General features: G+C 39.8%; 1 protein-coding gene across 1 annotated transcript in view; it reads left to right on the forward strand.

The window, feature by feature from the left end:
• Positions 1–2765: 2765 nt before the first annotated feature.
• LOC124270235 (mucin-2-like) overlaps positions 2766–13228 on the forward strand; it is a 42526-nt gene continuing 32063 nt past the window's right edge. Inside the window, exons 1-8 of the mRNA XM_046705273.1 lie at positions 2766–2811; positions 4577–4695; positions 5021–5089; positions 7106–7223; positions 7633–7671; positions 11479–11597; positions 11869–11937; positions 12936–13050. Coding sequence (XP_046561229.1) covers positions 2769–2811; positions 4577–4695; positions 5021–5089; positions 7106–7223; positions 7633–7671; positions 11479–11597; positions 11869–11937; positions 12936–13050 — 691 coding nt within the window. The 5' untranslated portion in view covers positions 2766–2768. The remainder of the gene's footprint in view (positions 2812–4576; positions 4696–5020; positions 5090–7105; positions 7224–7632; positions 7672–11478; positions 11598–11868; positions 11938–12935; positions 13051–13228) is intronic.

Consider the following 13228-nt stretch of genomic DNA (forward strand, 5'->3'; position numbering starts at 1 on the left):
AAAGTGAGTGAGCTTTAGAACGCTTTTAGCAATAATTCAGCAATATCACGACAGGGGATACCAGAATTGTACCATTTAGGGAATAGAACACGGGTCTGCGGCGTGAGGAACAGACGTTTTAACCACTAAGCTACCCAACCTCCCCTTATAAAGTCGGAGAATACAATGAAATAGCTGAGACTGTGATAAACCACCATGCTTTCAATAACCTCTTCTTCAAATACATGAGCAAGATGTATTTTACGTCCGTTTGTTTAAGGTTCCTGGATAGTTTATAAGAGGGACACAAGTAGGATGGAAGCTCCTGGAATCGTAACTTAACTGTTCCTTGGCCTTACATTGTTGGGTTGGGGTGGGGAGGGGTAGGACAACCATTATTGGCATGAGTATATATATATATGTTTGTATATATATATATTAGTCTCTCGTACAGACCCTGAAGCAAATATATCCAAAAAAGCCCACACAAGTCTAGAAAATGTGGCAAGTCTAGATTTCCTCAGCCAGAAGAAGGTCTCAGGGCTCCTTGATCATTATATATTTATTACTTTTGACGAGATCAAGTCTTTACTATGAACATTTTATATAGTAAAAATATGTTCATTTCAGAGACTAGTTGTTAGTCTAATATATATATATATATATATGTTAACTCTCTCTCTCTCTCTCTCTCTCTCTCTCTCTCTATATATATATATATATATATATATATATATATATGCGCATTACATTATTATTTAAAACAGAAAATGTCATAGCACCAAATTCAAAAGCAAGCAATTCGTTTGTACCCAAGTAGGTATAACCAATTGTTGGCTTCAATTCATGGGGTTTATTTCTTCCTACTGCACTTAGTTCAACTTGCTACTAAGACCCCTGTAGTGGTTCATAATCCTTTTCATCTTAGAAAGTGGAAGATATCCCTTGTCCTTGTAAATGAGCCTTTCGCCCATATATATCTCCATTTGAATCATCTGATCGATTATTCATAGAGTTTGCATTTGATCGTGCAATTTTAATCATTTCCAATTACACGTGCACAATTACTATATCCAGGAAACATGTTTTAAACATGAAGATGAATAAATCAATGTTGATTGTACAATTCATATACCAACTTTTGGCAACTGGCTGAAGCCAATGGAGGGTCATCAACCAGGCTGGTATATCTTTGCCGTGTCTAATAAGATGAATTCCTTTAATTATACAGTTTAACATCATTGAATTAGCCATATTGAAATCGTTGGCACTTAAAACACATCAACTTGTTCATGTAGCCTCTTTTACACCCCTATGACAATGGTGTTAGTAGATTTTGGTTTGATTTGTTGTTTTACGCCGCTCTCAGCAATATTCCAGCTATATGGCGGCGTTCTGTAAATAATTAGACATTCCAATGATCAACAGTATGAGCACAAATCTACGCAATTGGGACACGAAGACATATGTCGACCAAGTCAGCGAGCCTGACCACCCGATCCCGTTAGTCACCTCTTACAACATGTTGCTATTGCAGTTGATGTGTGTACATGGGTAAGCCATACATATGGAGAGTCATTCTAATTACTGTGGTCACACATGTACAGTTAACGTTCATAATAACATGAATTGTATTTCTATGATTATTTAAAATCATATTTATATGTCCGTATATGAGTGGACGTTTTGCGTTGTTTGTCTCTCTCCCTCTGCCAGACTGTCAACAGTGTGTGTGTGTGTGTGTGTGTGTGCGTGCGTGCGCGCGCGCGAAACGTGCGTACGTTTGTGTCTGTAGGTTTTCGTGTCCGGCGCCGTGTGCCTATCTGACCCAATGTATGGCTATAGGTCTGTCTATGTATGTGGTATACCTAGCACTTTTACATAACCAACATCTGAATACAGAACGTATAACAACCACAAAGTAAAATAGACAGAGAACTATTGCATGACTTCTGACACACTGTATGGCACACTCCTGCTTGAACAAGGAGTCTACATTAAAACTGGTCAAAATTATATCTAATCCCATCTGACGGGAAAGCCAACTTAACTTCGTACAAAGTCCATTTCTAAAGACAGTTAGATCGAAATGAGTTGTCGGAAGTTGTGTTTTAATGTTTAACAAATTACAAATTATTTACCATTCCTATTGTCCAAGGATTAAGGAAGCTTTCCGAAGTCTTCTATGTTACTTTATGCTGGCGATATGTATCTCATCTATATGTATATTTTTACCGAAACATTTGTCTGCATAATATACATTCATTATAATCATAATAATTGCCATTCTTAAGTCGTAAGATTTCAATATCCGTTTCACAGATAACTTTTGTCTCGTGTCTTTGCTTTCTTGGCTCTTGCTATCGCTTTCCCGTCTTGTGTTACAGCTTTCTTGCCTCGTCATATCGCTTTCTCGTCTCCTGTTATCGCTTTCTTGCCTCGAGCTATCGCTTTCTCGTCTTGTGTTATCGCTTTCTCGTCTCGTGTTATCTCTTTCTCGCCTTGTGTTATAGTATTTTCCACTTTCTCAAGGCCGTAATTCAAGGCAAGAAAGCGATGTCCCATCTCGGCATACCATCAGTGAATACATCTCGAAACGACACCCTGGACATTTTACAAGCGCTTCATCTGTGCCATTGCATCTGTTGTCACGTAAAACAACCCTCTCACCCACGCTCGAGTTCATGGGTTCATTTTCCGGTGAAATAATCTGAAACAATAATTCAGGCCTAAACACTCATTCTTATCTACTGATAAGATGTGGCTATTATCTCCAAACAACCCACGCCATGAAGACAGCTTTTCTAATACTGTGTTTTCAAGTGGCAATTGGTAGGCATTTAATTATTCATTCTTTTCTATAGATGTTTAAGGTTTTCGCTTTTAAATTATACACTCCTAAAATCCACACCATACAGAAGAGAGCTATACAGTATTTGTACAGGATATTAAATGTCTATTACACATTAGTTTGTTCGTTGTGTAGCTCACTTTGATTATATGGCTGGGTCAGTTTCGTTACTATGTGTCCATTTGTTGATTTCTTACGTCGCACTCAGCAACATCCAGCTGTATGAATAGGGTCCAGTGATTGACGTCAGCCTCTGTGCAATATGTTACTATTGATAATGTAAAAGATTATGTAAAATGTTTCATTCTCCCACAGATCCATTAATTGTCAGGAGGGAAACATATTATGTGTAATGTTTATACACTGATGACTAAAATAACTGATCACGAGTCCTCCACAAGATGGGTACCATTTTGTGATTGACTACTTCAAGTTAATGCCGTAGGAACCTTATATTGAGAGCGTAACGTGGGAGAAAATTCCGAAGCGATGAAGGCTTTGGCCGCTTACCACTTTGAGGGAACTTAAATCACAGCAATGGTGCTGACAAACGGAGAAACATAATCAGTGTGCTTGGTCATAGAAACTGCTGCTTTCAGACTTCTTTCGAATAGGCCCATATACAGCCTAATAAGAATTCCAGACAACAAACCTGATCTTGTCCTTTTTGATATCATTGAAATTTCTGTCCCTATTGACAGCAACGTGATTGGAAAGATTCAGGAAAAGCATGCTAAATATGCGGACCTCGCCTTTGAAATGTCTCGCTTGCATCCTGTACACTGTCATTTGATCTCGGTGCCCATGGTTTGGTACCTCCTGTTCTCTTGGCGCAGATCAGGAGAATCCCCGGGTTCTCCACCGGGAGCACCGCCTTTCTGACACTCTGGGTAATGCAGAAGGCTGCAGTTGGGGAGTCCACATATTCTCCGGAAAGTTCTTGGTGGGTTCGACTAGGCAGCGTTTCCTAGGAGAAGTCCCATTCGCTGTCTGGGCTGCGTGTAGAGGGGGCAAGGGCCCTGAGCTGATGATGAGCCTTAAAAGCCTGACTGTGCCAGGATCATCCGGACCCTCTCTGCTGCATTTTTCATCTTTATCTGTAAAACATAATAAGGGTCATTTATAAAACGCCTGTATCCACACACTTGGGCATGCTCAAAGCGCTAAGACATTATTACTCTGGATAATCTAAGCTGTCCCTTAGGCGCTAGAAGGTTTATAGTCACATGACTTGTTCCACCGGGTACCCAGTTTTCTGCTGGGTGAACAGAGGCAATTTTGAACAAACCTACTTGCCTTAGGTGACACCACATGTATCACATGTGCTTCGTTGTGGGCCAGGACTGAAGTCCTGGAAACTCTCAGGAGTCAGGCTGCCAGACACGGTCACCCACCCAATGACTCTCCGCACTCAACGATTTGTAACCTGAGCTTTTCGCACACACACCACACACCACCAAATAAATAACTTAAATGCTTAAAATTTCATAAAATGCAATATTATTCCAATGATTTGAATGAGACTGTACATTACTGTTACTGTTTCAAGATTGTACAGGACTAATGAGCCAAATCATTTTAGCGGTAGGGTGGAAGGTGGACGAAGCGTTTGGTCGTCGCATCGGAGGCCAGTGTTTACTTCCCAATATGAGTAGACTGTTTAAAACCTTTTATTGCTGGAACGTTGCTAAATGCGGCTCAAAAAACGTATTCTCTCACCCTGGGAGACCATTACACGTGTTTCAGGAGATTTTCAACAAGTGGTGAATCCACCCGACGCTGGACTAGAATGCTACCATTGCCACAAATATGACCCAAATCACCCTGAAGACAGGTGCCATATTCATCATTGCCATGACGACGAGGTATTGTATCTGATGCTAGGTTGGAGGTCGTTATTGAAATACTATTTATTCTAAACCTAAAAGTAATGGATCATGACTATTTGAGATTTATTTTTGACTGAGCGCATAATGTCATAAAACAGTATCCCAAAAATATTCATTAGCCTCGGGTTAACAGGAATGTTTAATTTATGTTCTCTGGTATTTCCATTAAACCAAATTTTTTAGGGATGTTTCATTCGGAACTTAACAATACAATAGACTTGAAATTTTATAAACATTTGACTTGTCTTACATCGTAATATTTAGAAACGTTATCATTAATACGTCTCTTTTTCTTTTCTAGTTTTGTGAAGTAGATATGGAACCCGATCATACCGTGGAAGGGAAATGCAAACATCGCAATGAAATTTTCGTAAGATCATTACCAGTTCACTAACCTTCACTCAAACACTACAATCTCGAAGTTGAAGAGATGTAAATGCCTCCAGTTGTCCACGGTTCGATGCGACCGGAAATTGATGAAGTAAGAAAGCTTAAGAATGGATCAAACTCATATTTCGAGATATGAAGTTGACACTTAAAAGTGCTCGACACAAAAGTGTTTAGCTGTATGTTGTATTTGATGTGGTCGAGGTAACAGTTTTTAAAAGACTTAGTCCTAAGAATAACATCTGTGTGCCGTCAACGCTATATGACATGTTCAAGTTAAAGACAGCCAAAGTTTGACATAAAGGTGTTATTGTTTTTTTAATGTGGTCAAAACCTGTAACAACCCTTAATGAACTGTCTGGATAGCTATTTCGAAACGTTCGTAGCCCTGCTGACTTCTTAAGCCATTGTTAAGACATTGGCTACGATCAAAGATAAGAATTCTTAGGGGCTACGAACGTTTCGAGAATATGGGCCATGATCCGTATAACGTATGTGTGTCATCAACGTTATGACGTTTTTGTGTGAACAAGTTGTTTTAGATAAGCTAGAAAGATAGGTCACAAGTCGGTCAATGTAAGGTTGTCACCGTTGTAATCTGATATTTGGTAGATAGTGGTTTATAAACATGTCTACCTATTGGCATCCAGGAGACGGCCATATACTTCACATTGGGGCTGCATTGACTGTCTCTTATTGAATACATTCTTCACATTCACAAGCATACAGGGGCTGTGGGGTAGCCTAGTGGTTAAAGCGTTGGCTCGCCACGCCGAAGACCCTGGTTCGAATGCGCACATGGGTACAATGTGTGAAGCCCATTTCTGGTGTCCCCCGCCGTGATGTTGCTGGAATATTGCTAAACGCGGCGTAAAACCAAAACTCAGTCAGTCAGTCACAAGCATGCATGGGAATCACAAGCATATATGAACATATGACTCTATTATATTAGTATTTCTGTGGCACAAGCTTCATTTAGAGAAAGTAGCGGTGGTGTAGCCTAGTGGTTAAAACGTTTGCTAAAGACCCGGGTTCGATTCCCCATATGGGTACAATTAGGGAAGCACATTTCTGGTGTCCCCCACCTGGATATTACTGGAATATTGTAAAACGCGCGAGAGCGTTGACAGCAAAAACAAATTCATACTTCAAACGAATTACACATAAAATAGGTCGGGACAATGGCATTGCAGTGGTTGAAGGGTTAGCTGGAGACGCCATAGGGCCTGGGTCGATTCCTTGCCATAAAACTTGACAAATCATCAAATCACTGAGAAAGAGGTGTTCATAATTCATTATTCTTATCAGGACTTCTCATTCGTGCGAATGGGGAAGATCCGGGTTAGAATTGATCTTCAGCAACCCATACTTGCTGTAAGAGGCTACTAACGGGATCGGGTGGTCAGGCTTGCTGAATTGGTTGACACATGTCATCGTATCCCAGTTGCGTAGATCGATGCTCATGCTGTTGATCACTGGGTTGTCTGATAACTATTTACAGACCGCTGCCATATAGCTGGAACATTGCTGAGTGCGGCGTAAAACTAAACTCACACTCTCACTCACTCTGATTCGTTAGGTTAAAGACCCGACACGTGATAAAGGTCTATTCAATGATGTACTGTGTGCTGAAAAGCAAACAGACAATAGTGGAGTAAACTTATGTCCTGTATACACTGAAAGTACGATTTAGGCAGTTCTTCCCATATTTTGAATTACTTTATAACCGTTGCCGTATTTGGAACTGCTACTTGTATTTAACCGTCTTTTAATTATTTCTTAACCATTAAAATATCATAAATAATTATTACTTTTATTCAGAACCCTGTTTTGGAATGTATTTGCCAACTTTGTCTATCATTCATCTTGTCTTTCTCCAAGAACAGAATACAAAGGAGTCCAGGTCAAGTGTATAATGATATGGCAAGACTAGATAGCCTAAGGTCTCCTGTTTAAAACCGGGTATTATGCTTATGTACATCGTGCTGAATGTTCCCAGCAATGCCTCCTCGACACGGAACCCCTGTGCATTGACTACAACAGTTTGGTCGCCCTCGGAAAATGCAGGGTTTGTTGTGGAGATGCCAATTGTGTCAATCTAGCGCTCAACATCTCAGGTAACCACTATATATAGTACATTTATGATGTCAGGTTGTTCGAACACATTTTGAATTTAATTGTGAGTGAACGTGAAACGATGTTTAATATTATTTCACCATTTAAGATGATTTATGATTTTCCCTAGTGTTTGTTTTCTTTTGCCTGGCAGTTGTAAGAATATTTTCCGTCTATATTTTGCATTTCACATTGAAGCCTCTATTTCGCCATAAACCCGCGAATGAATATATTCTGTCGTTATCTGAAGTTACATCGGCATAATACAGTTCAAAAGAAAACATCCGTATTCGGTATGACCTTCTCATTGCGCATTAGAACAACATTCAGTTGCCCCAAAATTTGGGGAAATCCATTAATATATAAGTCTAGTGAGTCTGAAAAGCTACACGTGTATAAACACTTTTTCAGGTGTGCCTCCTGTGTTGACCTTGCCACCCACAATACCAGGTACGCCCGATTGTGTAGATCTAATTCCAAACTGTGCGACGACTGTCAATGTTTGTTCCACTACAAATGCAGCAACACTCTGCAAGAGATTCTGCAATCTCTGTGGTAATCTTTCACATTCATACTGATGTTCGGTATTTGTTGGTTAACGCCACACTGAGCAATATTTCAGCTGTGAAATCAGATTGTATATAATCGCGCCTGTACTGGACATGCTAAGTGACTGACACACTGGCTGTCGAGCCAAAGATCTAGCATACGATGAGAATTGTTTTGTTTGTCTTTTTTTGATGTACTGAATTTCATTTGCATATTAACTAAAGATTACATATATTCTAGACAATAAGTAAACATTGTAACTTCTCTCGCTGATCTGAAACCAAAATTGAATTACAATTACCATTTACATATGCATATGAAAGAATTGTAGAGTCACAGGCCGGTTTTCGCCGTTGCTACTCCACAAGAGACAATATTTTTATTCTATAATCAAGTATACAGCGTTATTCGTCCAAAAAGAGAGGGAAGATCTACACATTAGTTTTCATTATTTGTGGATTTCTCAAAGTCTTTTGATTCTATTAATAGATCCAAGCTGTGGATGGTTTTGAATCATAATGGTATCTCACCCAAAATGTTCTGTAGTATACAATCGATTTATGATAAGGTATGTGCCTGTGTTAAAGTTGTTTTGTTTTTTATTATGTGTTTTTATTGGTTGGATATGAGCGCCATATAAGCGAACTATTACTATACTCAGCAGCAAAAGAAACGTCAGTACGATTTCAAAATTAGATAGGCACTGTAATCAAATCATTACAGACATGGACATAATAAGCGGATCAAAAAACAGTTTTTGTGTACAATATCCTGAATCATGCTAAGTGACACATTTCCAAGACATTACGTGATCGTTTGCAGTCCATTCAGACTCTTGACTTCAGTATCTAGTGTGACCACCACGAGGCCTGGCGCAATAAATCGGCTGTGTGCGGCCTTGGTATGACATTATTCAGTCTCCTCTAAATTTTATCCCAAAGATGTTCAATTGGGTTTAAATCAGGACTAAGGGCTGGCCACTGCATAATGTTGACACCGTTCTGCTGTATGAAGTCCCGTGTAGCTCTGGCAGTATGGGCCCGGGCGTTATCACGATGGAAAATGTTGTTTCGGTGACGTGCGAAATGTGGTATAACGTGGAGTCTGAGAGCTTGGTCGATGTAGCGCACTGCCGTGATGCCGCCTCCTCTCCCTGGACCAAGGTTCTGGAACACCACAGGACCCACTCTCTGGTTCAGGCCTATTCCACCCCATACCATGGTGCTTGCACCTCCCCATGAGTCTCTGTCCATAACACATTGGTCAGTGTAACGCTGGCCACGTCGTCGCCATATTCTTGTTCTGCCATCTGCAGTTGATACGCAGTACCGAGCCTCATCTGTGAACAGAACAGTTCTCCATTGCCTGTAGCGCCAGTTTTGGTGTTGTGGGGCAAACTGTTGACGTTCACGTCGATGACGAGGGGTGAGGATAGGTCCACGGTAAGGTCTACGGCAATGGAGGTTCCCGCTTTTAAGACGTCGGTGTACTGTATCAGTACTGATTGGTCTTCCGTGTGTTCCAACTGTCTGCCGTGCTGTTTCACATGACTCCATGAAGGGATTCTGTACATGTTGTCGCACAACATGGCGGTCTTGTCGTCTTGTGGTCACCCTTGCTCTGCCAGTACGGGGGCGATCATTTGTGGTGTTGGTGGCCCGGAAACGTTGCTGCAGCCTGTAGATGGTCCGAACGATGACCTGGAAGTGATTGGCAACGACTTGTGCAGTGTGACCAGCTTCAAGTCTTCCTAGCGCCTGGTTCCTCTTAGCTGTCGTGAGTCGTGCCATCCTGCTGACGTTGTAATGTGAATGTTTCAACCAGGTTTGGGGGTGCATTTTATAGGGCTGGTCCTTGTAAACAGCACGTGCAGCATGAGTTGCATGAAAAACATGGAGAACACGGTGTCATCTCCGAGATCAGGTTGCGTTTTTGAGACCATTTCCTGGGTTCCGTTCTGAGTTTGGGAAGGAATGTCTTTGCTCAGGTAAAGTTGGAGATGTTGTCAAAAATATACAATCAAAACATTAAATGAGTTTACAGTTATCCGTTTCTGCGAAGGAAAAATCCAAACTGACGTTTCTTTTGCTGCTATTACTATTACACTTACAAATCCGGGTTTTTCTCTATGATCAATGATGCTATCAATGTAGAACATGTCTTATTTTAAGGGAGAGTATTTGAGAAAAGAGGAATCAAAGAAACTCTAGAATGGGCTTGAAAGTTTGCAGTCTTAGCAAAGAACCGAGTTCAATTCTTTCCAATGAAAACTGATTTCAACGTTATCATTGCCACATAACAAATGTGATGAAAAGACTTCATTTCTTGATGTATGGGGTATTTCTGACTATATATGATGACCCTGGATAGAGTTCGATATCCATTTGCAAAGGTTTACGACAACATGTCAAAATTAAAAGAATTGTTACCCGCAGTTTATTGAGAAAACATAATGTGCAAACTTCCTGATTGATAACATCTATGTAAAACCAGGGTCAAAACAAGCCAATTAGTCCACGATGTTTTAAGTTAAGATCTGATATAATCCAGTAACCTTTTAAAGACCATATCCCTTCCACTTCCCTCTATCCACCCAAATTTGAAATATGGGGGACCAGTGAGACCGCCCAGTGAAGCTCATATTTAGATGTGTGCAGAAAAAAGATTTAGAGCATCAAAACACTTTCCCAAAAGACTGTATGGCAAGAAGGTTTCTTTTGTGTCGAGCAATATTCTAGCAAATGCAGCCTTTGGTCTCTAAATGTGAGAATTGTGAGTTTCAGACAATCCTGCACTTTCGACGAAGATATAAAAAAAACTTGGTCAAAAGTTGTTTGAACAAGATTACAATGCTTAAGGTTTCAGAAAAGCTTTCAAAAGGATTTATGGAATACATGTGAAACACATTTCCATATATAACGCATCCAAGACATCATTTATTTCTAAATCTCCATTTTGACTCGTTCAAAATGTTTTTCGATGTGAACAACTGACCCGATGTTATAATTGAACGATAACTTTTTGTGTTTCTGCTTCCCTTTAACTGTAGCGCATAAACTTCAATCAAATGTATTTGAAAGTGCCCCAGAAGGAAAACACAGAAGAATTCAGAATATTTTCATTTTTGCATAAGATATACCCTCAGACCATGCTTGCTTTTTATAGGAATGCAATGATACAAACAGTAGTTTAGGCTTCCGTTGGTGCGTCGTCGAAGATGCTTGATACACTTTTTTTGCAACATATGTAATGTTTTGGATTACACTTCTTAGTAAAATACAGATTCTAGTACTTTTCTTGGGTTGAGTCCCATCCAGGATTCGAACCCACACCCTCAGAGTCAGGCCCCTAATCACCAGCACACAAAGTCAGCCGCCTAATCCGCTCAGCCACCGCGACTTCTACAAAAATGAAAGTCGGACAATTGGAAGTCTAGGCTGCGGATTTTGTGTACCCCTCTGATAAGTGTAAATTGGCACGGCTAACACGACCGATAGCTATGATAACACATGCCATTTAGAATTCTAGTACTTTTGTTGGGTTGAGTCCCATCCGGGATTCGAACCCATACCGGGATTTGACCACTTTCTAACTGGCATTGTGTAATCATAGCTTTCGGCCGTGGGAGCCGTGGCAATTTGGCACATTGATAACATGAGGCGCAGAACCATATTCGCTCACTCTGGGAGACCATCACACATGTTTCAGGAGGTTTGCCGCCAGTGGTGACTTCACCAGACGCTGGACTAAAATGCTACAATTGCCACAAATATGACCCAAATCACCCTGAAGACCAGTGTCACGTTCACCATTGCCATAACGACGAGGTATTATTGATGATGCTAACCTGGAGGTCGTCATTGAAATACTATTTATATTAAACCTAAGAGTAATGGATCATGAATATTTGGAGATGTATTGTTTGTAGTATTGAGTGACAATATCATAAAACATTGTCCCCAAAATAGTCACTAACCTTGGATTTACATTATGCTTTATTTATGTTCTCTTTTATTTAAATTTGATAAACATTTGACTTTTCTTACGTCGTAATTCTTGAGAAAAGTTGTCATTAATATATCTCTTTTTCTTTTCTAGTTCTGTCAAGTAGATATTGGACTCGATAATATCGTGGATGGGAAATGCAAACATCTCAATGAATTTCCCGTAAGATCATTTCCAGTTCACTTACCTACAGTCAAACACTACTTTACCGACGTTGAACAGATTTAAATGCCTCCAGATGTCCAAGGTTCTGTATGATCGAAACACGTTAAAAACAGAAACCATAAGAATTTCCGAACTCTTATTTGGAGACAACCAAATTATATCGTGGGAATATGTGACACCATGTATCAGTATTTCTGTCACGCCACCAACATTGGAGAAGTACGAGTGTGTTGGCAAACCAAATTAATACTTAGAACGAAGGTAAAGGTGTTGGCGTTGGAGAGTGCTGTTAGATGGTGACGCAGGTTCCCTGCCATGAGCGTTGACATGTGTCTAAAACCAGGGTACAACAGATCACTGAGAGATGTTATCTTTTAGTATCCGTATAAGGAATTCTGATTCGTGTGGTTTAAGACCTGTAACATGAGACACTATTTCTCAAATGATCTGTCACTGCTGCAAAAGGAACACTCCTTCTTCAAAATTACACCCTGTAAATACTGAAAGCATTACGCTCCATTTAGACAGTCTATTCCATTGTCTTAAATTATATTTTTTCGAACCATATTTTTCACATTTGTTTGAACGTTTACCACACCTTTAGTTACTTTTAACTAATAACAAATTTTGAATTGTTACATGTATTTAACCGTTGACATATTTTATACTTTTTTTTAACAATTACTATATTTTAAATTATTTGTGTCTGTTACCATATCTTGAACGAGGTATTATCGAGAACCATATGTTTTGAAATTTATTGCCAACTTTGTCCATCAGTTGATAGAATAAAAAGGAGTCTAGGTCATGTGTAGAGTAATTTGGCATGGCTGGATTACATATGAGATCTGCCGTTAAAAACTGTTCCAGGGTCCAATAGGATGGGATCCATTTTGTCAAATCGTTTCCAATAAAATAATCATATATCTGGGAGTAAATGCCAGGCTATCAGTCCATGTTATTATGTCGATGTACACTTTGCTGAATGTTTCCAGCACTGTTTGACCGACCCGCAGGCCCTGTGTAATAACTTCAACGCTTTGCTCTACGGAGGATGCAGGTTTTGTTGCCAAGATGCCGATTGTGTCAATAAAGCGCTGAATGTCTCAGGTGAGCACTATCGTCCTACATGCATGTATGACCTGTGGTAACTGTCATAGTCTTGTCATACAAAATTGCAGAAGTAACTGTCATCATGTACCAAACACTTTTGAATTTAAATGTGGGTGAATGTGATATAATGTGCAATATTATTTCACCCATTTAACAAGATGTATGCATAGGTTCA

Source organism: Haliotis rubra, unplaced genomic scaffold (genome assembly GCF_003918875.1).
Source record: "Haliotis rubra isolate DU_JTF1 unplaced genomic scaffold, ASM391887v1 Scf150, whole genome shotgun sequence".
Classification (NCBI taxonomy): domain Eukaryota; kingdom Metazoa; phylum Mollusca; class Gastropoda; order Lepetellida; family Haliotidae; genus Haliotis; species Haliotis rubra.